Raw genomic sequence first — 26,175 nt, forward strand, 5'->3', positions numbered from 1 at the left:
CCCCACCTCTTCCAGGTTTCCCCAGCGTGGCTCCCTGGAGGGCCCAGCCTCAACATGGAGACCTGCGGGCACAGCGCGTCCAGCCATGTCATCAGCTGTCCTGGCTCCCACAGCTGCTGATGAGGACAGGGCTGTTGCTTTTTAATCATCTTGGAGGTGGCTGCGTCCTGTGTGTCCTCCCTGCAGAGCAGTAGTTGTGTGGCTCGTCTGGGGCTGTGGATGGGCTGCAGAACGTCACAGGGGTGGGCACTGCACCCCAGGTCCCAGGACGAGGACAGCGAGCCCTCTTCCGATAGGTGTGTCAGAATACTCCGTCTTCTTGGCTCAGGTCCTGGAAGCTGACTGGACACAGGAGAAACCCGTGTCTCTGTGTGCCCACACTCGTGCATGTGCTTCTGATCTAGAAAGCGAGGTGGGTTGGAAAAACCAGAGGAGATTGGCCTGCTGCTCATGAAAGCGCAGGGTCCTCGGCCAGGGGCTTGTCTCCTCCTGAGCCTGTGTCATGCTGTGGAAATAGCTCACACCCTCTGTGGGTTCATTTATTTTTGGCACCAGGGATTGAACCTAGGGGTGCTCAACCACTGAGCCCCAGCCCTTTTAATTTTGAGACAGGGTGTCAGTGAGTTTCTTAGGGCCTCGCCTCCTGAGCTGTTGGTTACAGGAGGTACCACTGTGCTGCTTGGTGGGACATCCTCTTGAGTGGCTGCTGCCCTTTCCAGATGGGGTGTGCAGGCACATCAGCAGAATCTAGCTGCGAAGGAATACTCTGGAAAAAGTCTGAAAAGGCCTGAAAGATGCGCTGCCCCGCTCAGCCAGCTCCCGTCAGTCTTCCTCGCTGGGAAATGGGTCCCCGTCCACGCCTGCTCTGCGGACTGGGAAGACCTGGCAGAGGGTCGCAGAGAAGGTGGCCGAGGGCTGCCTGTGCACAGCACCCGGGAAGTGTCTGGCTGCTAGTCAAGATGGACGCAGCCTCCCTCCACCCCCGAGGCGGCCACTGGGCTCTTCTGTTGTTCTCCTTTCACCTGTCCTCCTGTTAGACACACTCTGCGCGACCATCTCCTCCCCAGCACTGGGCTGACTGCTGCCCGCCTGTGGAGGGCGAGGCTGTACCCAAGCCTCTGCAGCAGGGTGCCAGGCTTCGGCTCAGTCACGTTGCCTGCACACGCTCTCGGATCACAAGAGGGCTCAGGTGGACAGGCCCTGTTGGTCGGGCCTGTGATCCTGAGAGACACCAGGAGGGGCGGCGTCCTCGTTTTCTCCTTGGTACTCTTTCTACCCATGAAGCAATCTGGAGTCTCAGGAAGACTTGCTAGAGGTTAAACAACTTCTTAGTACATTATTATTATTATTAGTAGTAGTGGTAGTAGTGGTAGTAGTGGTAGTAGTAGTAGTGGTAGTAGTAGTAGTAGTAGTGGTAGTGGTGGTAGTGGTAGTGGTAGTAGTAGTAGTGGTAGTAGTAGTAGTAGTAGTAGTAGTATTTTTGTGGTACTGGGGGTTGAACCCCAGGTGCTCTGCCACTGAGCTCATCCGCAGCCCATTTAATTTTGTTGAGGCTAGCCTTTGAATTTGAATCCTCTTGCCTCAGCCTCCTGAGTTGCTGGGATTACAGGTATGTGCCACCCCCCACCCCCAACTCTCTGTCATTTCTGGATACTAGCCACTCTTCCTGTGTTGGGCTCAGTTTTTATTGCTACTGTGTCACCCATGAATAAGAGGTGTCAAAGACTCCCAGCAGCTGTGGTGGGTTGGGTGGGAGGCTGGAGGACCTCAGCAGACCAGTGGGTCACAGGGAGGCGCGCAGTGGGACTGCCTTGCTGGCTGTGCCACAGCGAGCCCAGCCTGAGGAAGTGGGATGGTCTGAAGGGTAAACAGCGTAAGAGGAAGGGCATCGCTTCCTTCCAGGTGCCCCAAGGGTAAGACGAGCCCTGTGTGCATGGTGGGAATGACCGCCTTGATTTCCTTGGTACCCTGACCCAGAGTGGGGAGTGCTGGGGGAGAAGGGCGAGTTGTGGTTTTGTGGGTCTCCAGTGTTTGCAGTGAACCAGGCAGAGGAGGTCAGGTGGTGAGAGCGTTGGGCTGGGAACCCACACGGAGGGCAAATGTCTTTGTGTCGCACCTGGCCCAGTGGTGGGTGCCGGACCTGCAGAGGGGTGGGAACCCAGAACCCACGCAGAGTTTCTCTGGGTCTGCAGTTAATGATATAGTCCCGAAGGGCCCTGGCTGGGGCTTTGAGGCTTTTAGGATCAAGTGGCTATGGGGTCTGGCAGTCAGTGGGCTGTGGCACTCAGTGAGAGGAGAAGCGCCCGGCACTTTCCTCCTGAGGAGGCTACTGTGTGGGCTGAGTTATAGGTGGAGCCACGGTGGCAAGGCCTGCAGGGACAGAGACCCACAAAGTTCTGCTTAACAGCTTGCTTTTCTTGGCATTGGCCCTAAGCTTCTTGGGAGTTGGTGACCAGTGTTGGAGAAGGTCATGGTGAGGGGTGTGGGAGTCTGCTGATGGATGGTGGGAGACCTGGCAGTCAGAACCAGGTGGAGTGCCCTCTTGTCCCCATCCTCTGTTCTGGTGCACAGCCTTGCTCCACTGCTTTTTATTGCTACTGGGGATTGAACCCCGGGCACTTTGCCACTGAGCTACATCCCAGCTCTTTTTATTTTCTTATTTTGGGACAGAGTCTTGCTAAATTGCCCAGGCTGGCTTTGAACTTGCAGTTCTCCTGCCTCAGCCTTCCGAGTGGCTGGGATTACAGGTGTGGCCACAGTGCCAGCTCCGCATTTTTAACCCAGCCTTGACCTGGTCTTCCTGAGCAGCTGCTGGCGAGTCATGGGCCTTCAGGTGGTCATCACCATGTGAGTGGGCCTGGCTGCCGATGCCTCTTACTCAGGTCGGCCAGATCTAGCCCTGTGCTAGGTCTTCCAGTGTTGATATTTGATTTGTTCATCCCTCTGTTCTGAAGCTGCTTTTTTTCCTCATCAGATCTTTTCTGGTCTATAAATACTGCCTTTCATTCTTCATTCCAGCCCTCAGACTCTTTCTTTTCTACTTGTGTTTTTCCTGCAAATGTGTCAAGCTTTCTGAATTAATTCTATAAACACCTATTCCTCCTTCCTGTCTGAATCTTCTCCCTTTATGTTGCTCCAGAGATGTCCCAAAATAAGGTGTTTGTAGCGCTGGGTCCTCCTCCGTCTTGCTGCAGAACAGCTGCGTGCTGAATACACTTCACAGACTCAGGACCCACAAGGCGGGAGGGGGAGTGGCCTTCCTGTACACCCAGTTGCTTCCCAGTGCCCTGCCTAAACCACACACCCTCTGAGCGGCCTGCTATCTGGTTCCCACGGGCATCTAAACACTGTGGGCAGCAGAGCGTGTGCCCTGGGAGACTTGTTCTGGGGCATCTGCTGGAAGTTGCTGGCTGGGGCCACCTCGGGTGGGAAGGCAGGTTCCAGAGGGCTTGGTGGGGGTGGGCCAGGCTGGGTGGAGACTTGGGGGCTGCTTCCTTATCCTGATGAGTGTGGGGCACAGAGTAGAGAAAGAAAATGTTATGCATTGATTCTCCTTTCTACACCGTGCACTCTGGTGGAGTTGACTGACCTTCATAGTTTTTTATCATCTCTATCAAGTGCAAGGGTCTGACCTTGTCTATGGCACCCAGGTGTTCTGAGGATACATTATGAAAACAGATGTGAAATGTTTTTAAACCATAAAGAATGCTTCAGGATAAGGTGAAATGTCTTGTAGTGTAGAGGGTATCAAGTATTGCATTTTAGGATCTTTATGTATGGTGAGACGTGGTAATGCATGAATGTCTTCCACGGACGTTCAAGTCCTTGAATGGCGCAGTCTGTGCATGTACCGTGTGCACAGGCTGCTGCACACTGAGTTGTGCCCAGGCGGCATGCAGTACCTCATACAGTACCTCATACAGTGTGAGCACTGAGTGGCTCTTACAGTGTGTCTAAGGAACAAGGACGGGCTGGGTTGAACTGGCAGATGGGTGACTAGTGGGTGGTATGGACCCTGCTGATAACCTCACTGGATTCGATTCTGGTGCCTGGGATGGAACTAGGGCCACGCACACACTAGTGTGTGTTGCACCCACGGCCTTTGCAGATGATAGCCTGGATTTGCAGTTGGTAGAATTAGCAGATGTGGAGCACTAATGGGTTATATGTTATTCAAGATATATGTCCATACCTGTCACAGGTGATGAAACTGGCTCAGAGAATGAAACTGGTCTCGCCCAGGTCACAGAACTGGGCAGTGGAGTAGCCAGTACTTGAGTCTTCTCTTTAAATCCTGGTTTCTGTGAAACTGATGGGGTCCATCAAAAGTAGTTGGTACCTTTTGGTACTAGTTTCCATCTGCTGCATTGATTTGTTCAGCAAACATTAAGTGCCTGCTGTGTTCCTGGTGCCTGGCATTTGGTGTGCTAGGTGAGTTTTGTTGTGTGTTTTCCTACAATGGCATTATTTTCAGGGTGCTGGAGAGTGAACGTGGGGCCTCTCACATGCCAGGCGAGTACTCTCCCACTGAGCTGCACCCCAGTCTTTCTCTAAGTAACTTGTGATGAGCTTCAAAGGCATTGAGCTTTAAAAAAAAGTCTTTTGATTTCAATGTCTAAGTCCTTGGTTTTCAGTCTTAATTCTTGTTTGACAGTCCTGTGTATGTAGGTCCTGCAGTTGGCCAGAGGAGTGACCAGTGGGACAAGAGACTTAGGATGATTTCAACCAGTGGGCCAAGGGTGGTGACCCTAGTGGCATCAGGTTGCTGGTGTGGTTTGCCAGGAGCAACTGGACTGACTTTCCTACCCATGAGCTTTGGGCTTACCTGGTGGGAGTGGAAAGCTTCAGTAGATAATTAATTGGAACACACTTCCAGAGCCGAATGTCACTCCTTTGGCAGCTGCAGGTGACAAGTGGAACATGTTTTCAGAGCCTGAGAATGTGCGCGCGCGCGTGCGTGCGTGCGTGTGTGTGTGTGTGTGTGTGTGTGTGTGTGTGTGTGCGCGCGCGGGCGCGTGTGTGTGTGTGTTGTGCTGTGCTTGGGATGGAACCCAGGGCCTTGCTCACACATGCTAGGCAGGTGCTCTAGCCCTGAGCTGCACTCCCAGTCCTTTTTAAAATTTATTTTAAGACAGGGTCTCACTAAGTTGCTGAGAGGGCCTTGAAGTTGGGATCCTCCTGCCTCAACATCTGGCGGCGCTGGGATCACAGGCATGTGCCACCAAAGTTTGAGAATTAGGCGTGGGGCCTCAAGGGCCCTGTGGGTTTCTCTCTCCCTCCTGGCCTGTGTTGACACAGATGAGAAGCAGGGTTCCAGGAAGCACCTGTGGGTCTGCCCACCTCACTCCTGCCCTGAGCTTCCTGGGTGAGGGGGGTCTGTTGACGTCTCTGCTCAGGTCTCTCAGAGGTTTGGGGGCCAGAAGAGCAGGTGTGGCTACTCCTCCTGCCTGCTTTCCCAGCTGATCCTGAGTCAGTCTTGTGAGGGGTGGTGTGTTTGAGCCCGTCGTCTTCTGAATGCTGCCTCTGCCAGCCACTCGGAGCCCAGGAGGCCCTGGCAGCCTGCAGCAGGTGCCAACTGAGTCATGCATGCACTTGCCAGCACCGAGTGCCTGCCGCCTCCTGGTTCCTGGCTGCAGACAGAGGAGAGAGCTGCTGACGATGCGGTGGGGAGTGGCCTGGTGGGGAGAGCTGAGCAGGGGTGCCTAGGGGGAGCGGCCTGAGCCGCAGTGGAAGGGGCAGCAGAAGTGGTGCAGGGTGGAGAGGTCTTGAGCGGCAGTGGTGCCCACGCCCAGCACACAGCCCAAGCGAGGCAGGAGCAGCGGTGGGGCCGCTCGACAGCTGCCAAGCACAGCTTTGACTGTGCCCTTACTGCTGGACTCCATGTGTCCTTCCTGGGGGCCCAAACTGGCGCCTGCTGTTGGTGTGCCCCATCCCGTGGCCTGCGTCGTCTCCTCAACCCTCTGAGCTTTCTCCTTAGGCTGCCAGTGTTGTCCCCCCTCTGGAAAGGTTGAGTGCTCCCAGAGGGGAGAGAGCCAGGTGTGTACCACTGCTGGAGGGACTGAGGGAGTCCAGGGTCAGCGCTGTGAGACTGCAGGGGTGGGTGTAGTAGCAGGATTGGAGTTGCTCCTTCCAGACCACCACAAAACATGAGTTCAGGGCATGCCAGGTGTGCACGGGGTGGGCCTGTAGGACTAGTAGCAATTATGGAGATTCTAGCCACTGATCAGGGTGCACAGAGATTGAAATTTATGTGTCCTCCAACTTGAGAGGGGAGGTGTGCTGGTCCTCTATCATGGGGGAGAAGGTGGAGGCTCAGAGGTAAGCAGCCACCCGAGGCTGCTCAGCCAGTCAGGGGTTCCAGGAAGCACCTGTGGATCTGCGCACCTCGCTTCTGCCCTGAGCTTCCTGTGTGTGTGTGGGTCTGTTGACGCCCCTCCCTTTCCTGGGGGTGAGAGTGGCTATGGTGCCGGGTCTGCCCCCTTGCAGCTTTGCCTTAATTCACTGTCTGCTGCTGGGTGAGCAGGTAAGCAGCCAGCTGCTCTGCTCCTCTGGGAACTTGTCCCTGGAGAGTGCCCGCGTCCATAAAGGTTTGTGGCTGTGCCAGGCTTTGCCATAGAAGTGTCTGGACTTGTCACAGGCTGTGCTGAGTGAGCAGCTGCTGCTTCCTGCCCCTCCTTAGGCCCCTGAGTAGATTCCCGCCTGGTGCTCAAGCCATGCCTTAGCCTAAGGGCTGCCACCTAGAGGAACAGGCTCTGGGCCACAGGGGCTCTCCCTTCCCTGCCAGAAGCTGCTCCCTGTAGAGGGGGCTGGTAGGATCCTTCTTACGGGGACAGATGAGTTGCTGTGAGGTGGGTGACCCCGAGGCCAGGCACTCCAGCTATGTGCACCGTATGACAGTGCAGGGGGAGGTGGCTCCGTTGATGTGTTTGTCACTCAAGGCTGTGGGCGCTGCCTGGTTAGCAGCAGAGTCAGGCCGGGTGAATCATGAATCGGATTCCCCAGGTCGGCGCCGGCCGCGTGAATCCTCTGCTGGGACTGCTTTTATTGCTACAACATGTTTCATAACTGTAGTTTGAAGAATAAAAAGGTCAAGTTCAGAGTTGCACATTAGGCACAGGGACATGGGCTGTAATAAAATATATGCGAAAAGCCACATTCCACCTGTACTTTGAACTTCTTGGGACAAGTGTCCCTAGGGAATGCTGTCCTCCTGTCCTCGCCTGCAGAGGAGGCTGCTGGAAGCCTGCGAGTGGAGGTTGATGCTTTTTGCGGCCCCTGACTTTTCTGGATGTCTAGAGGAGCAACTGTAGTGTGGAGCCATCGCCTCCCTCCTGTTGGAGTCCGCCGCTGCCCTTAGCCACTGTCTGATTCGGCTCACCTGGACTGCACCTCTCCAGTCTCTTAGTAACCTCTTTATCCTGAGCATTCCTGCTCAGTGAAGTGGCATCCTGCCCTTAGGGCCCAGGTCCCAGAACTTTCTCCTGCTTTTGAGACCTAAGTAATACCCTGTCACAAGAGCAATGAGATTGAAAGTCCGTCCTAAGCTCAGATCTGGGGAGGAAACGCCTGCCTTCTCCTTTAGACACTTGGGTGACCAGCTGTCACTCCTTGGGGTTGCTGCTGTGCAGAGGCAGCTCAGTTTGCAGCAGGCTCGGTGCTCCTTGTAGTTCACTGCAGCCCAGGCCCCTGGGTCTGACAAGCACCCACCCTGCTGTGCTATGGGGCAGCCTCCGATGCTCAGTCCAGGCCCACTGCCTGCGGGAGGCTGTTGACCACCTGCCTCCACCTTCATGATTGTGCTTACCCCTCTCCCTGGTCCTCTCTCTATTTTGGGACCACACACCATGGTTTCTGAGCTGCCTTTGCCACTGTCGGTAGAAAGGGAGAGGGCTGTGGCTGTGGGCCTTACGGTCCCTTCCCCACTGTGGACTCTTAATCTCAGGCCATATCTGTTCACTGTGTTTCACTCACTTGTTTTCCATTAGCATCTTTGGAACCGCGTGGCAGTGGGCCCAAGTCTGTGATTAACCTAAAATGCTTGACCCTTTACCAGGAGTATGTCCGTGCTTCAAACTGCTCTTTGTTGAAAAAAAGGAAATAAAGCAACCCTCAATCTCTCTGGGCTGCTGTAACAAAACACCTTAGAGTGGGTCGTTAACAAACAGTGGGAACTTACTTCTCCGAGTTCTGGAGGCTGGAGGTCCTCGACAGAGCCACAGCAGCCTTGGTGTCAGGCAAAGCCAGTTCTCTGCATGACAAGGGCTTGTTGTGCGTTTGCACGTGGCTCCAGCACCCTGTACAAGGGCACCAATCCCGTTTGTGAGGGATCACTGCACCCCAGCCCTGTATCCATTCCATTGCCTTGTGGGTCTGATTTCCACATGGGAATTCCAGGAAGCACAAACTGTAGACACAGCAGCAACTTGTCAGTTCTCAACTGTCACCTGTCAGCTGTGTAGGCCTCGGGCCTACCCAGTGTTTATTATGTGCCTGTGTCAGATGGGGGACTCCTGGCTGGCTGTCTCACAGATAAAGAGGCTGAGGCTCCAGGATGGGGAGCCACATCATCTGAGCCCAGAAACCACATCTGGATTCAGACAGGCTGTGAGTCTTCCTAACCGTTCTGCTTCCAGAAAAGTAACACCAACTTCATGGCCCCAAGCAAAACTTAAATCAGGGACTCTGTAGGTGTTCCACTGTGTCTCTGCCACTTCTCCTACTGCGCTTCTTTCATGTTTCTTTCTTTCTTTCTTTTTCTTTTCTTTTTTTTTAAAGAGAGAGTGAGAGAGAATTTTTAATATTTATTTTTTAGTTTTCGGCGGACACAACATCTTTGTTGGTATGTGGTGCTGAGGATCAAACCTGGGCCGCACGCATGCCAGGCAAGCACGCTACCGCTTGAGCCACATCCCCAACTCCCTTTTTCTTTTTTTTTGACCAATGATGTTAATAAATGTACATAAACTAGGGATGTGGTTCCAGAGTGTGTGGGGAGGCTGACCAGGTGGGGACACACGGGCTGCAGTTAAATAGAAAACCGCTGAACCTTCTGAAGTCTCTCTTGAGGGGTCTGCAGAGTCACCGGCCTTCTTGGAGAAAGCCCTTCAGTTGTGACCAGTTTCCTGCCAGGTCCTGTGTGGTTGAGCTGTAGGAGCTCCTCGGGTCCCCAGGGTGGGACCCCATCCCTTGATTCCCTTCCTCCTCTGTCATAACGCCCATTTTCACAGGAGTGCTGATTCTGATGATGTCTCACTGGCAGGAAGTGCTCTAGGTGCCAGCAAGTCACCGCTGCTCTGCCACGTTGGTGCTCGTCACTGCAGGCCTTTGACTGTGTTGAGGTGACCTCCACGTGTGCATGAAGAAAGGGGGCAGCACTAACGCGTGGTCACTGTCCACTGTTGAAAGGCAGCTTTGTTGTGTGAAGGCCACGCTCAGCCCTCAGAGGCTCAGAAAGCTGGACCTGCATGGGGCTCTGCTCCTGGGGATGACAGACAGCGGCAGAGGGGCTTCTGGGGGGTTTCTGCGGGGTTTCTGCAGGGCTGGCGCAGGCGGGACAAGGAGCCCGGCGAGGCCGAGCTGCTCATGTCCGCCTCCAGCCCGGGGGCTGTTTCTCGGGTCAGTGCGGGTTTCCTGGGGGTGCACGTCTGCAGAGCAGGCCATTTAGCTGTTCCTCTGGCAGTGATAGCCGGACCACCCCCGCCTTCAGAAAATTCCTGCCTGGGGCGGGAAATGCCCCCTGCTTCACAGGGGAGCCTGGCTGCCATGTGCCAGGCCTCGTGACTACAGGAGGTGCCCCCCCCCCCCCCCCCCCCCCCGCAGCCGTCACTTCCAGCAGGTGATCGGGTCTCTGGGGGCCGCTGGGTTGGTGCCCTCTTGTGGCTTCTGTGATCTGTGTGAGGACTCAGGGGTGAGAGCCCCTGGAGAGGAAGAGAGAAGGCATGGAATGGGCAAGCTGGGGCGTTAGGAGAGAGAGCTCAGGATGAGGACGTTTTCCTAAGTACAACATGATTTAAAAAACCCAGAAAAACAAACTAAGATCAATCAGCCATGAATTAACAGATTTCAGTACAAAATATTTCTTTAAAGTAAAAAGATAGTTAACTGAAAAAGAATTTATGACCCATGAAGGTTCTAGGCCAGCCTCAGCAGCTTAGTGCAACCCTGTCTCAAACAAAATGGGCTTGGAGTGTAGCTCAGTGGTAGAGCACTGTGTACCCCACCCCCAGGAATGTGTGATCCACAGGAGAGATAGCCAGCTTTCTTGGTACATGAGGAACTGTTATAAATCAGGAATAAAAGACGTCTAATAACAGAAGGGAAGACAGGACATCGGCAGACTAGTTTCAGAAAAACAGAAGCCTGCTAGGTCCATCAACTGTGTTTAATCTCATTTAAAACAGGAAGGCAAATGGAGACAATTAAGAAGTTAGATTCTTTTTTATTTTTTGGTTGCAGGGATTGAACCCAGGGGCACTTAACAACTGAGCCACATCCCCTACCATATATATATATATTCATATTTTTAGAGACAGGGTCTTTCCAAGTTGCTTAGGGCCTCGCTAAGTTGCTGAAGCTGGCTTTGAACTTGTGATCCTCCTGCCTCAGCCTCCTGAGTTGCTGAGATTACAGGTGTGCACCACCCCATCTAGGTAAGAAGTAGATTCTAGGAGTATGGTGAAATGGTATATGTAAAGTGTTGAAGGAGGCTAACTGGACTAAAAAATGCTGATTTTTTTTTTTTCCCTCTCTAACAAATCAGGAAATTTATTTTACAGTTATATGTGGGTTCATATATAAAGCTTATCAAGTTTAGACATAATTCAATTGTCCGCTGACAGAGGACCAGACATGGTTCTTTCATACAGTGTGAACCCTTAGGCAGTCTGAGAAGTACTGATGGCATGATTTTTGAGGTATCTGAGCAAATGAATGTATAGACTGTGTCGTGTTTGAAAGGTTTCCATACAGTTGTGATTTTATATATACGGGCTCCCCCTAAAACACGTGTATGTAGGACTGAAAATGGTGGCAGCCAGAGAAGGGGTCACAGGTGCTGGGGGTGGGCTGGGAAGGAGGCAGCCTCTGTACCTTACAATGTCGTGCCATGTGAATTCTGTATCATGGAGACATTTTGGGAATGTTTTTATTGGGAAAATTAACTATCTTGAAAAGTAATGGAAGTATAATGAAAGACCAGGTTAAAGTAAGTAGATCAGGGTAAACAACCACGGATAAACTTAGTTTCACGTCTGGTTTTCAGTTCCAACATTTAGTAATGAATGAAGCAAGGACAGTGCAGAATTCTAGAGAAGTACACTTCAGTCGTCTTCAGTCAGCACCTACCCAGGCGACAGACTCCGCCCTCGTGGGGGAGAGGGGTGGTGGCCTCCATATTGGAGGAAGCTACCACCTGGGCACGGAAGGTGTCTGGGAAGAGCTTGACCCAGACTTGTGGCACATAGGTTTGTGTCTGGTGAAAGGAAGAAGCCAACTCTTTCTTTTCTTTTTTAAAATAAAATATAATAAATGACAATATAAATTGGATATATGAAGATACAGAAGTTACCTTGGGGATTGAACCCAGCAGTGCTCTTCCATTGAGCTATATCTATCCTCTGCCTTTATTTATTCTTTTTTAAAATTTTTGATTTGTTATACATGACAGCAGAATGCATTACAATTACATATAGAGAACAATTTTTCATATCTCTGGTTGTATACATAGTATATTCACACAATTTGTGTCCTCGTACATGCACTTTGGATAATGATGTCCATCACATTCCACCATCATTCCTAACCCCAGCCCCCTTCCTCCCCCTCCCTCCCCTCTGCCCTATCTAGAGTTCATCTATTCCTCCCATGCTCCCCATCTCTGCCCCACTATGAAACAGCTTGATGCTAGTTGTTTTAATGAATTATGATAATACCATTATTTATCAGGTGGTCAGTATGTGCTCAATACTGTTAAAACATTTCATGAGCTAGATTTCTTTTTAAAGTCATGTTTGTTGAGATATAATTTATATGGTATAATTTGCCCTATTTAGTTTTATAGTTATGAATTTTGATAACATAAAAATGACAATATAAATATGGATATATAGTACTATAGTGAAGATACAGAATGTTACCTTGTTCTCTTTTACTTTTTAAAAAATAGAGAAATTAATTTTGATGTATTTTCACTTAACCCAATGGATTACCAACATAATTTGCAAAGAAAATAACTGTTAGTAAGATATTTCATGTTCATTTTCTTTGTCCTAGTAATTCTTTGGAATCGAAAGTCTCTTTAACACATAGCACACCTCAATTCAGACTGGACACATTTTGAATACTCAGTGGCCTCATGTAACCAGTGGCTGCCATATTGGCTTCTTTCTCCATCTTTCACCTTTTGGTGAAAAGGTGAAAGATGTTGTAGGCTGCAGGATGAGTCCCTTGTTATGTGGTTCCTTGTTGAGTTCCATCAGAAAAGGACACCAAAGAGATGAACTTAGAACATACAAGAGTAGAGCGAGGTGTTCTATTCCTCCCTATAAGACTTTATTAGGCTGTGAGTTGGTTTCTACATACTTTTGGTGGGAATAACTTCAGTTAGGTCACCTTCTCCTAATGGCTCTCTGTTCTTTCACCTCCCACCTCTCCAAGTTTACGGAAGGAACTTTATTTATTCTTATTTATTCATTTGCTTATTATTTTTGAGAAGGGTCTTGCTAAGTGGCTAAGTCTGGCTTTGAACCTGTGATCCTCCTGCCTCAGCCTCTAGAGTTGGAATTACAGGCGTGGGCCACCACACCGACTTGTTTGTTTTACTTATTTGTCTCTGTCTCTCTTTCTCTCTTTCTCTCTGTCTCCCTCTCTCTCTCCCTCCCTCCCTCTCTCTGTCTCTCTGTTCCCCTCCACCCCAGCTATTACACAGCAGCTTTTATAATGAGAGGAAGCAGAGCTACCTCTTCCTGTGTCGTTCTTTGTGATCCCTGTTTGCTCAGCCACCTTGGTGAGGAAATCCCTCCGGTTGGGTGTTGGGTTCTTGTGGAAGATGGCCATCTCTTCAGCCCCTTCTTTTCAATGCCCTTCATCTTTTTTCTGTAAAACCTGCTCTTCCAAATTGCTGGTCTCCCCTGCAGCCCTCCAGTGGGACCTCAGGAGAAACCTCCCCTGCCTTTCTTCCTGGAGGCCTGTGCCTCTGGCGGGGTGGCTCTTCCTCCCCTCACACCAAGCCTTTACCCTGCCTGCTGCCCAGAGCCCCAGCTGTGGCCCCCCACGACTTCAGGCTGTTTCTGAAGGGCCCACTCATTGCATGGCTCCTCCCTGTAGTTCCTCATGATCTCCGCGTAGATTGAGCTGCTCTTTTTCAGCCATTAAATCTACCCTACCAGAACTATAGTGCTCTGACTTTAATTTTTATGCATGGACCATTTTCTGGGTCCACCACCTGTTCTTATTTTTTTGGTACTGGGGATTGAACCCAGCATTGCCTAACCGCGGGGCCATATCCCCATCCCCAGCCCTTTTTATTTTTTATTTTTGTTTAAAGAAAGGGTCTCTCTAAGCTGCTGAGGCTGGCCTTGAACTTCCTGCCTTTGCAGGGATGACAGGTGTGCTTCCTGCGCTTGGCTCCACCTGCCTATTAAGGGACTACCTTGTGATTTGAATGTGTACAGAAGCTTGTTTTGCCGAGACTTCCTTTTCTTCCCAGTGTAGGGTGGGGAGCTGGCTCTGGTCCCTGCTTTCTCAGGAGAGAACTGAACAGAAGGACGGGGTGCTGTTCTTCCCTGGGGCTTGAGTTATACCCGTGGTGCGGTTTTAGCAGTGTCTGTGGTTGAGTTCCGTGAGGATGTCTGGTGCAGTCTCATAGATGTGAAGGAATTAAGCGGGTGCCTCATGAAGGTTCCAGCAGAGTTCCAGAAATGATGTTCTCGTGGACTGTGCAGAGTGGTTGTAGAGGGAACTGGACGCGCCCTGGAGACGAGGTCCTCGGAGCCTTTGTTCCATGCCGACAGCTTTGTGCAAAGGATGCCAGCACTCGGAGGGTGAACTGCATGAGTGTCACCAGTGTGGTGCAGTCGGTCCCGTCCTGTCCTGAGCACCCAGACTGATTCTAGAGCCACCTGCATTTTCCTTGGATGCCATGTGGTGGGTGAGTGGTTCTCCTTGTCTTGCTTCTTAAAAACTCATTCTGCCCAGAAGTGCCCTGGGCATTTCTGAGGCAGAAGCTCTGAAATGCTGCTGCTCACACATCTGCCCAGAGTGATTGCTGCTGGCTTTGAAGACCCTGAAGCTCACTGCTGGATCTGCGCAACTCCTGTCTCCAAGGGGACAGCACGCTGTCTGCTCAGCGGGTCTGTAAGGGGACAGCACGCCGTCTGCTCAGCGGGTCTGTTTCATGGGGGTGATAATGATTAACTGGGGTGCTTGGTGAAGCAGGCACAGGAGTTCCAGAGAAGCGTTTACTATCAGAGTAAACAGTTATGCAAGAAAAGATTATAAACTGTAACGACATGCACAGTCTTTATGGGCATGTGTCTTCTGGGAGGGGAGAAAAACGGTGCGGGGGGTACTTAGTAGAAGGAAGCCCTCACATCTGTTGTGACTTGAAAAAAACCCAGACCTCCTTTGGTGGCCCAGTGACTGAGGAGGCCAAGACAGGAGGATTGCAAGTTTTGCCTTGGCAATTTGGTGAGGCTTCAAGCAACTTATCAAGAATCTCTCAAAATAAAAGTTAAAAAGATCTAGGGGATGTGGCTCAGTGATTAAGCACCCTGGATTCAATCCTTGGTACCAAAAAATGAAAGGAAATTTTTAAACAAATTGAATTTGGCAGGTGTATCAGTTTCCATGGGTTGCTGGAACAAATCCCTCCAGACTTGAAACAACAGAGATTTGTGACCTTAGTTGAGTCTAGAGGAGCCAAATCTGGAGGGTCGGCAGGAGAGTGGCCACGCTTCTCTCTGGCCTGGGGCTATCTCTGGCACAGACCCTAGTCCCAGACTTGTCTTGGTGCGACTCTACCCGTCTCTCTGCACCTTCACCTGTCCTGATTCCTAGTGCAGGATCATCTTGGTTCAGATTGGTATCTTTATCACAGCTGCGAGGACCTTTCCCAAGCCAGGTCACATGCTGAGGTTCTGGGAGGCTAGAGGTTCAGCTCACCGCCTGTCCTGGGCTCCCACTTCCAATTCAGTCTGCCCCAAGGGAAAGAGATATTCACACCAATCAATTATTAATTAGCAGTACTTTGAGGAAGAAGGAATTTTGAAAGGTGAGGGCTGAGTTTTTGGGATTATAAATGACAAAAAGCAAAAGAGGGTCCTTCATTTTATGTTCACTGTGCTTTTTATTTTGAGGTGATTGTAGATTCACACACAGCCTCTCTGAGCCTCCCCACTTCACGGCATGGGCTTTAAGACAGGTCCTCTTGTCCCTCACCCCACCAGCCACCAGGTCCTTTCTGTTCCTGCAGCTCTGTCACATGTAGGGTAGTAGGGGTGGCGCGGTATTCTTTTCTTCCTTCTTTCTGTCTCTGCCTGACTGGAGACCGCAGGCTTCCTGCTGGGGCGCAGTGGGAAGGCCTCTGGGCAGCCCTTGCTCGCAGAGCTCCCCGGCTGCTCCTGCACACATCCGAGTGCTCCTGCACACCCCTGTGGCCTGGTGCTCCTTCACTGGACGAGGCCCAGGAGTAGGGTGCTGGCTCATGTGGCAGGTGCGTGTTTGTGCACCACTGCGTGAGGTGTGCAGAGGACCCCGCTGCTGTATGAAGCCAGTCAGGCCAGGTTCGAGGCCCACAGGTGCTCTGCTGCTCATGAGCTGCTCCTGGACCCGCCATGCCAGTTGGAATGCTTGTGTGGGTCTAAACAAGAGTTAGCCAGCAGCACTTCAGTTTCACAGATTAGTCAAAGATGGTCATGACGTTCAAAGCATGACTGCCTTCTCTCTCCCTCTCTCTCATGGTGGATGAGCCCTGATAGTTTGTGATAGCTTCCAAAGTGACTAATTCTCTGTCCTTCATACAGTAACATGATCTTTGTAGCTTTGGGGGTTGTTTTCTGTGGTCCCCTGTGGTTCAGACCCCCTTCCCCCAGTACTGGGGATGGAAGGCAGATGTGTTTGACCACTGAGCTACATCCCCCAGCTCTAGACTCACTTGAACTCATGATCCTCTTGCCTCAGCATCGCAAGCACCTGGGATTACAGAGTGTACGACTATGCTCGGCTTTTTCTTAACGTTTTGGGGTTTGGTGCCCTGGATGTGTTGGTGAATGATAGGTATGGCAGAATCTAGCAGAAAACACAGGAGGAGTTGGGCTGCTATGGAGGACTTGAGCCCTTCTCTTCAAAAGTTGTGAGGAGTAAGTAGTACATTGAGTTTTCCTTTTATGGTACTGGGGATTGAACCCAGGGGTGCTCTGCCACAGGGCTGCACCCTGGCCCTTTTTATTTGAGAAAAGTGTTGTTAAGTTGCTAAGGCTGGCCTTGAACTTGTGATCCTCCTGCCTCAGCCTCCCGAGTCACTGGAATTACAGGCATGTGCCAATGTGCCCAGCTACAAATTGAGTTTTCAAAGATAGTGAAGGAAACCATCTCTCCAGAACACACAGTGGCTGTTGGGTACCTGCTCTTGTCCCTCACACCTGCTGGAGGAGAACTAAAGAGGTCAGACTCGGGAGTCTGACCTCGGATTCCAGTTTGGAGAGGGATTGTGGAATGGGAGAGTCAACCCGGTGTGCCTTGTCCAGCACAGTGCTCTGGTGCTGTCTATCCACACACGGTGCCTGCCCTTGAGTGGCCTTCAGCCCAGGATGCACTGCAGGGGCCCCCACAGGGCACGCTGTGCTCTCCTTCTCCTTGCACTGGGCCGCTGGGTTCCAGTCTCCTGCCTTCTGAAAGGTGTACCCAGTGACTGCACCGTGGGCTGAGGTTTTCAGCGCCATCCTCTTATTTCTCTCCCAAATGTGCACAGGCATCGTAGACAGCATTTCCTACCGAGGAAGGGTCAACTCTGAAGGGCCCAGCCAGTGGGGGCTTTTGCAGAGCTCACAGGAAGCAGGAATGAGCTTCGCTGGGGCTGAACGCTGTGGTCTTGCCGCCTAGGAAGGGAGGGAAGAGGTTCCCTCGGCTCCTGTGGTGGTGAAGGGCGCTTGTCCCACAGTTGGCCTGCCAGGGCGAAGGCTGTGTCTGCCAGCCGTTCTCCAAACCTGTGCTCCTGGGCCAGGTCTGCCTCCCTGGCTCCATTTCCTGATGCTCAGGACGGGGGTGAGAAGACCCATGTCAGGGTTGCTTTGAGGGTCAAGCTGGCCCTGTCTCCAGGTGCTTGTCCCTGTGTAACCAGGCTTAGGCTGCAGCTGCACCAAGCACGATGGACTTTTGACACCTTTTATGTAGCACTTGTGTTGCCTTAGGGTGGAAGTCCTCTGAAGGGAGCTGTGAAGGAGAGAGGAGCGTGTGCACGGGCCCTGGGCGAACTCGAGGACTTGAGCATCCTCAGGTTATGGGCCTGGGGGGTTCCTGGAGGCTCCTGTAGATCCTAAGGGGCAGCTGACATCGTGGAGGAGTCCCTGGTGTGCAGTGTGTCCTGAGGGGGCCCACTGTGCTCGCCAGTCCAAGCTGGTTCTGATCCAGTTTGATGTCTCAGCGCTGGTGCCAAACCTGAGTTTTATGAACCCAGGAGTGTTTAAGGCCCCCTTTCAGCCCTAGAGCTCAGTGAGCTGGTCAGTACACCAAAAAGCCCGGGGCTTAGGTTGGTGCCTGTTGACGGTCAGGATCTTTCTCAGATGTGTTCTCAGCTCTGGGCCTTCTCGGAGGGACTCCTATAGGACCCGCCTGGAGGTCAGGGATTGGAGCTGGAGCTTCTGGGGGGCTCCTCATCCAGTGCTGGCCCAGTCCTCTGGGCCTCCTGTGGTGCTGCCAGGAGGGTGGAGGTTGCTCAGCTCTGATCTGACACCTGGCAGGTGACTGGGAGGGTCCTCCGGCCCCCTGGGGAGGGCTGGGCTGCTGAGTTCCTTGTGGCTCCTGTGGACTAGGAGGAAGCCCCCAGCTCTTCAGAAGCAAGTCCACATGGCCTCACGCCTCCCTTACAGCCACAGACCCTCTGTCAACAGGGTCTGGACAAGTGGCTCGTTACCTCACTGTGTTAGGCGCTGCCCCGAGACAAGGTCCTGGCTGTGGGGCCTTTTTGTGGGGAGCAGACTTCATTGCTCATAGTTCCCAAGGCTGGCAGCCCTGGGCCAAGGTTCTGGCTCAGCTTCCAAGTAGCATCTGTCACAGTGTCCTCTGGAGGGACGGCCGTGTACTCACTTGGCGGGAGGAGCAGAGGGTGAAAGGGAGGACTGCTGTGTCCACACCCTCTGGAAAGCGAGACCTGCTGCCGGCTGGTCCCACCAGTGAGGCCTCGTCCCCAAGGCTCCTCGCCTCTGAAAATCCCCCTGCTACTTGTCATTGTTGATGAGATTCAGTTTGAAGTCTGCCGACACTGTGAGACCTTAGCACTAACTTGGTCAGTTCCCTCATTTGGGGATGGGATGGACTAAGTCTTCCGCCGCTGCTGCACACGTGAAGGTGTCCTGAGTCACTCTCCTGATCTTCATGGGTTCCACTTCTCCTTCCCGAGATCCTACGTTGACCTCATCTCGACTTTGTGTTCAGAATCAGCCCACAGCCCTGGCAGACCTGTCCTCCTCTTTCAGTGCCACACTGGCAAGGACAGGATTATTCCAGATACACTGCAAGTCGAGGCAGAGTCCAGGTCCCCAGCACTGCATCCGCCTGCCTGGGAGGGGTCCTGGCCCATTGGGCTGGCAACCTGGTCCCTACCTGTGCCTGAGTCACCCAGCCTTTCTGGGCCCTGGTGGTCTGTCCACAGAATTGGCCTACCAGTTGTTCCCATCACAGGGAATAACTAATAACTAAATGATGTCACCGAGCCCAGGGTTTAGCACATGGCAAGAGACACCTTCGGCTGTAATAATTATTTTTAATTGTGGGCAAATACACATAGGGTAAAATTTTCCATACCTTTTTTTTTTTTTTTGGTGGTATTGGGGATTGAATTTGGGATTACCACTGAGCACCTTACCCCAGCACCTTTTTAGTTTTTATTTTAACAGAGGTTCTCCCTAAGTTACTGAGGCTGGCCTTGTACTTGTAATCCTCTTGCCTCAGCCTCCTGAGTTGCTGGGATTACAGGTGTGCACCAAAGCCCCATCCCCCCCAACCCCCAGTTAGTTACACATGATAGCAGAATGCGTTTCATTTCATGTACACAAATGGAGCACAACTTTTCATTTCTCTGGTTGGACATGGTGCAGAGCTGCACCATTTGTGCAGTCACACATGTACCTAGGGCAGTGATGATCGTCTCATTCCACCATCTCACCTACCCTGTGCCCCTCCCTACTCAGGATTAGGGCAAAGGGGACCTGGAGTAAAGGAGACACCCAGGTGGGCAGTGGGTAAAGACAGAGTTGCTGTTATGTCTGCTTATTAGCCCAGTCTTAAAACGCATGCCCAGGTCATGCCTGGCTTGGGACACTGAGCTGCAACATTAGGGGGACAGCTTTTCTGCCTGCTGGTTGGTGGGATTGCCGCTCATATCAGCAACATTTAGTGGGTTTAACTGAGTAATAAAAACGCCCTGACCCGGATGGCCATTTAGGAATCACTGGCACCAGAATGCCTTCTTTGTTCTTGCTCTCCGGGCTTCCCAGTGGAATCCTCCCCCCTTTCCTAACTGGCGATTTGTAGTCACACGTTATGGTAGGATTTGTTGTTTCGTATTTGTTCATGAATACAGTAACAGTATCATCTGGCCCATATCTTTCCTCAACACTTCCCTTTCTCTCCCTGCCTCCCTCCCCGGGCCCCTTCATCTGCTCCAATGTCTCCCTTTAGTTTTACGAGGGGCACCCCCACCCCGCCCACTTTCTTTTGGATTCTCTGCTAGTAGAGGCTACAGGTACACACTATTCTCTGACAACCTGAGAATGTAGGACACAGTTGCCAGTTAGGAAAAGGAAATTATTGGCAGACAGATGTTTAAAAACTTGGTTTGTAATTGTTTTTGGATGAAAGTCACCTTCAAGTTTTACCTTCTGAGATTTGGTGTGTGTGGGGGGGCAGGTATGCAGTCCCAAAGTCATAAGTAATTTAAAATGCTCATCTGTATTAATATGAAGAAGAGTCACGCAAGCTAAGTAAATTACCCACAAATAATTAACAAGTCCCACCACATATTACTGTTCCTCCAAGATTCTTCCAAGTTCTGTGTCACTGCTGGTACAACAGGGTACATTGTGTAAGACAGTTTTATTTTCATAGACTACTGCAACAGGAGTGGCCCATTTCCTTATGCTCAAACGCTTTTGTAAGAATTGTAACTTTAAAAAATCCTTCTAAGGTTGAACCTCAAATACCTCTAAATATGCTGATTTTGCATCTGTTGTAATTAGGTCAACCAGTTCCACAAGGAGCCTTGAGTTATGGCTTCCAGAATTTTTGTAATATAGACATTTTAAAGTTAAACTTTGTATCAAATGAAAAAAAGAAACTAGTTAATTGAATGAGCCCTTCAGTACCTCCTTGCTTTGGATCCACTTTTTATGGCCCTCTCTGCATACTGCCTGCAGTTTTGGCGGGTACAGGCAGATGTGTGCGTCCCCAGGCACAGCTCAGAGCCCACAGGCTGCTCACTGGGAGCTGGTGTCCAGGTGGTTGAGACGCTCTGGGCTCCTTGGGCATGGGTGATGCTTGTGGCACACGTCTTTGGAAAGGCCCTGGCTTGCCACTGGGTGGCATCTGTGGCTAGAGATAGAGCAGAAGTGGCCCGCAGAAGAAGAGCGAGGGCACCATCCCAGCCCTCCACTGGCTGGCTTTGAGGCTGGCTAGGCTTGCAAGTGCAGGGACAGAGGATGTCCACAGGTGTCCAGGCCCCTGGGGCCTACTTTCTGCTGCCTTGTTTGTGTATTTATGGGAGAGAAGGCAGAACCTGTCTGCTCCACCTTGCACCATGGTACCCAAGTGCAGGGACTGCAGCGAGGGGAGGGAGGGAGGAGAGGGCTGGCCTCTGGGCAGCCACAGCCTGGGCCTTTCTGCCCTCTGTGGAGATGCAGCCCTCCTGAGCCTCATGGCAGCCCAGCAACTGCTCTTCCTGCCTGCAGGCTGCCCCTTACCCTGCATGCTGCCCCTTACCCCCACATGCTCTCTCTCCTGCAGTCTTCAGTTTGTGCCAAGATCGTGCAGCTCCTGGGGCAGAACGAGGTGGACTACCGCCAGAAGCAGGTGGTCATCCTGAGCCAGGACAGCTTCTACCGTGTCCTTACGTCGGACCAGAAGGCCAAAGCCCTGAAGGGACAGTTCAATTTTGATCACCCAGGTGAGTCAGGAGGGCGGGGAAGTGGCTCAGTCCTGCCAGGGGAAGGTGCTGCCCTCTGGGCTTCCCTTGGTTGAACGGGGACTCAAGAACTAACTGCCTTGCAGGGCTGTTGTGGGCTTCTGGGGAAGAAGCACCAAGGTGACAGTTGGGAAGCATTTGGGAAGACACTGATGTTGTGCCTGGCTCGTGACACACTGTCTGGGGACCTGTGAGATGTCTGGGGATCTGTGAGAGCCTGGGCCTCAGGTGGGCCAGCCCCGAATGACCCGACAGTGGGTCCTCATATTACTGCCAAGCTGCAGCAGCCTGCACTGCACCTGTCACCTGCTCATCGGCCGGCACATAGGCTCAGGGTGGCTGCCTGGGTGTGTCTTGCACTCAGTTGCTGGAGTCAGGCCTAGCTAGGCACAGGGCTCCTGGTGTCCGTAGTCATTGGCCTCCTGGTGAGCATGTGCCAGTCCCAGGCCAGGGCTGAACTCGGGGTGGGGAGGACGGTGCAGGCCTGGGACGCATATCAGGGGCAGAAACCTGCGGTCAGCTCACTTGGCTGGCCTGAGGCCAGGCAGCTTTCACGTCCACCTGGGCCTGGAGTGCATGGTCATGGGAAGAATTAACTTGAATTCAAGACATTCTGACGGTTTGACTTCCTTCAGATGCCTTTGACAATGAACTCATCTTGAAGACTCTCAAAGAAATCACTGAAGGGAAAACAGTCCAGATTCCCGTGTATGACTTCGTCTCCCATTCTCGGTAAGTGGGTACCTGCCACCCAGAGCAGCCTGAGACTGCACTCCCACCCCATCCTTCACCCTGTCACTGCCAGTGGAGGGATGGTATGGCCCTGTGCCCTGGCTGCCTGTGGGGGGGGCGTTCCTGGATGGTCAGGCGGGCATGCTCCATGGTGCTTGGGTAGGGCTGCACACGTGTTCTGGCTCCACATCCCGAGCTGTTCCTGAAACAGGATGTAAGGAGGACAGTGGAGGAAGGGCAGGAGGAACAAAGAGCCCTTCTTCCTGCTCTCCTGCTGACTTGGGATTGGACCGGGTGGAGGGGTGTGGGGGGTTGGAGGTTGCCAGGTGCAGGTCTTAGGGTCAATCAGACACTCCAAGAGGCCTGTCAGCCCAGGCCCAACAGTTCCTCAGCACAGCTTCACTCTTCTTGGTGGCCCTGACTGGAAACAGATGCTGGCTGGGTAGTGTGTCCTCCTCCCTCTGAGTGTTGGGAAGGGGCTCCTGGGGAGTTCCCTCCTGCTACCTGATGCCGGGCACCCTTGGCCCTTGTAGGACTCTCTACTCACTCTGACCCAGCTTTCACAGGGCAGCTCTGGGGACGTCCCAGCCGATGCTGACCTGGAGAGCACACTGCACCTGCGTGGCTCCTCTGTGTCCTGGGCTCCTTGCGGCCTTCTGGAGTTTCAGCCGGGTGCTGTGCGTGCCCTCCTGTCTGTCTACTTTTCACTCTTCCCTCCTGGCTCTTTTCTCCCATTCTCTCTTGAGTTGAAGTGTTGATAGGAAATTAGAACTCATCTATTACCAGATGTCTCTGTAATCACGAACCAGCCGTCTCTGCGAGCTCTGTGCCTGCACATCTCAGCCTTAACGCAGTGTGTACCCAGCCTGCACCTCTCTCAGGTGCCTTAGGCATGGCAAGGAACTGGTCCGAGGAGGAAGCCAAGAGGGAGGGCATGGGGCTCGAGATGCAGGCAGCCAAGAGTCGCCATGAGGGAGGTGCCCAGCCCAGGACGCCAGGCATCATGCCCCCGCGTCAGCCGGCGACCCTCCCAGATGATACAGGAATAAAGGGGTTCAGTGTAGGAGTTGCAGCTGATCTGAATGTTGGGGCTGGTAAGTGCAGCCAGAGAATGAGGGCAAACATGAGTGTCGAGCCTGACCCCTGCACCAGCACGCCTTGTCCAGCTCCCAGCTGGTGACGCTGAGAGGTGTTCTCAGTGATCTGGCCTCAGCACCATGCTCTCCTGAGCACTGTGGATTCTGCTTCACGGTCGCCTTCCAAGTGTTCATGGCAGAGTAGCTTGGAACCACAGCAGGAGGGCATCCTGGGAGTTAGTTCCACCAACTAACTAACTAGTAAGGTGTGGTAAGCTGGTGACCGAGTCCGCCCCTGCCCAAGCTCAGGAGGAGGCATTGCACTGTGGTCCTTGAGAGGAGGCTGGACACCTCCAGCAGTTGCATAGAGCAGCCGTATGTTGGGGAGAGGTTGTTGGCAAGAGATTTCCAAGGTGACAGTTGGGAAGCATTTCAGGGATCGTGTGGACAGTTCTGTGTGGACAGCTGGGGAGCAGGAAGGATGGGTAGGTGTGAGTCAGCGGCTGGACAAGGGGGCAGGAGCCAGGTAGACCTCAGGTCCTAGTCCTGTAGGGCATGGATGTCAGGCCAAGAAGCACAGACGAGCTAGCAGCGGGGGCCCCAGGAGCTCCACTGCGCAGGAAGGCCATTCTGGAGCAGATGCTGCCCAGGAAGAGGCCTGTGCCACACCTACCAAGGCAGTGGACGGAGGGTCTTTTTTTTTTTCTTCCCTTGGTACCAGGGAAGCTAACCACTGAGCCAAATCCCCACCCCCTTGTTAATGTTTTATTTAGAGATAGGATCTCACTGACTCTTACTAAATCACCAAGGCTGGCTTTGAACCCGTGATCCTCCTGCCTCACCCTCCTGAGCTGCTGGGATTATAGGTGTGCGTCTTCGCACCTGGTGGAGTGAGGGTCTTGATGGAGAGAGGCTCCGATCACTGCAGATCTTTGGCGGTGGAAGAAGCGGAGTACTTCTGCAGGACAGCTCTGTCAAGTTCATGTGTGGACAGTGGCCGCCCTGGTAGAACCCCCAGGACAGAAGCCTTTTATTTTAAACCTCTTCTATTGACACAACACTAATTTTGTGCCTGAGTTTGTGGAGGGCAGGAGCTTGCCCAGGGAAGGGGCTGCGACCGCGATCCCCCAGCTGACCTGTCTCCTCTGCTTTGCAGGAAAGAGGAGACGGTCACTGTCTATCCCGCGGATGTGGTGCTCTTCGAAGGGATCCTGGCCTTCTATTCCCAGGAGGTTCGAGACCTGTTCCAGATGAAACTTTTTGTGGATACAGATGCAGACACCCGGCTCTCCCGAAGAGGTGTGTTCCAAAAGCCCTGTTGGTGGCCACCTTGGGGACAGGGGACCTGAGAGTCCATGAGTGGCCCTCCCTACCCCCTTGCCTGTGTCAGAAGTCTGGGCCTTCCCAGGGTAGACATGTGTCCACATGGCCGAGCCTAGCTACGTCAGTCCGACCCCAGGATGTCTTGCCACCCAAACACTGGGTGACATTTGAGAAAGGGTTAGTCACTGACTGTTTTGGATGAGACAGGCTGTGAGGTCACTGAGTTGAAACCAGAAGTCCACCTGCTTGTCACACCAGGGAAAGGTGACTAAACACTAGTTCCTTGTGGTCCCTGAAGCCCCCTAATGGATGTCTCAACCTTGGCTCAGCCATAGGCCGTGGAGATGGGAGAACCTGTCACCACAGCTCCGGGTGACCCTCCCACCACTGCCGCTCCAGCTTTGCCAGTCTTTCCAGATGGCACCGAGCAGGCTCTGCTGAGCCTGTGCCCACAGCCAGAGGTGCAGAGGTCTCTGGTGGGGCCGAGCTCTGGAGGGTGTGGTACACTAGGGGCCTGGGACCTAGATGGGATTGTTGATGGCACAGGCAACCCAAGAAGGTGCAGGGCAGGTGAATGGGGGCCACTGCAGGCCCAGGACTTGGTTTGGCTGCTGGCGGGCGGGGACAGCAGGGGAGTGGAGCACTGCTGCTCGCTGGATGGTCATTCTGACAGGAAACGTAGCTGCAGGCGGTTGGGAGGTCTTGGGAGGCCATCTGTGGATCTGGACTGAGGCAGGCTGTCACGTAGGTGGTGGGAGAGGGGACAAGAGAAGGTACTAGCAGAGCAGGAATTGGGATGGTGATGGACAGGTGGCGGAGAGGGGAATGAAAAGTGACCAAGTCTGCGTCCCTGTTGTGTGCAAGAGGAGAGGGGGCAGTGAGGGCGGCTGCTCAGCCAGTCTAGCCATGGATCCCGGGTGTGTGTCCATCGGAAGGAGTGGTCTCATTGTCAGAGCTGTTGGTGGAACCGCTGGGCCTTGGGGAAACATGGAGAAACCACCGGGTGGGCCCTTCTGAGGGGCAGTACCACCACATAGTTGGAGCCCCACTTCTGTCCCTGGCTGGGAGGGACGCAGAACACCACGTGACAAGAGAAGAGCAGGATGGGAGCCTGTGCTTGGACCCAGCAGAGTTCCCGCCTGTTTTGTGACTTGGGCAGCTCTTGGGACACCCCAGGCATTGGTGTCCTTGTGGGAACTGTGGGACAGGCCTGCTGTAAGCAGTGCAGTTCTGTCTGGGTAGGGTTGTGTGACTCTGTGGGTAGGTAATGGGAGCCCCAGCCCAACCTCCACCCCTCGATTCTGCTTCACCAGCCTGGGCCCCCCTCGCCTGCTGTGGGTATTCCTGCCGGGACCAGTGAGGCAGCTTGGGGTACAGAGCGGATACACTTTGGAGTCAGGAGTGAGTGGTCCTGGGCTCTTCTTCCTATTAGAGGATCATCTTGGATGAGCACCCCAAGTGTCGTGAGGATTAGCCGTTCCGTGGGGTGGCCTATGGTTTGTTAGTTGAGGCCTGGGTGGCAGATAGAAGCCCCTGTGTTCGGGTGGCTGGGGTGCTTTCTCTGGGCTCTCTGTAGGACTGCAGAGGCCACATCCTGGGAGCTGGCACCACTGGACTGATGTGGTCACTGCTGCTGGGCCTCACTCAGCCTGG

The 26,175-nt window shown here is 52.9% G+C and overlaps 1 protein-coding gene across 2 annotated transcripts in view; it reads left to right on the top strand.

Moving 5' to 3' along the window:
- The window catches only part of Uck2 (uridine-cytidine kinase 2), a 54,550-nt gene that overhangs the window by 18,577 nt on the left and 9,798 nt on the right, over positions 1-26,175 (top strand). For both annotated transcript variants that reach the window (XM_078022225.1, XM_005319854.4), the window contains exons 2-4: positions 21,214-21,373; positions 22,027-22,123; positions 24,356-24,498. In XM_078022225.1, the coding sequence (XP_077878351.1) occupies positions 21,214-21,373; positions 22,027-22,123; positions 24,356-24,498 (400 nt within the window). The remainder of the gene's footprint in view (positions 1-21,213; positions 21,374-22,026; positions 22,124-24,355; positions 24,499-26,175) is intronic.

Source organism: Ictidomys tridecemlineatus, chromosome 10, assembly GCF_052094955.1.
Source record: "Ictidomys tridecemlineatus isolate mIctTri1 chromosome 10, mIctTri1.hap1, whole genome shotgun sequence".
Classification (NCBI taxonomy): domain Eukaryota; kingdom Metazoa; phylum Chordata; class Mammalia; order Rodentia; family Sciuridae; genus Ictidomys; species Ictidomys tridecemlineatus.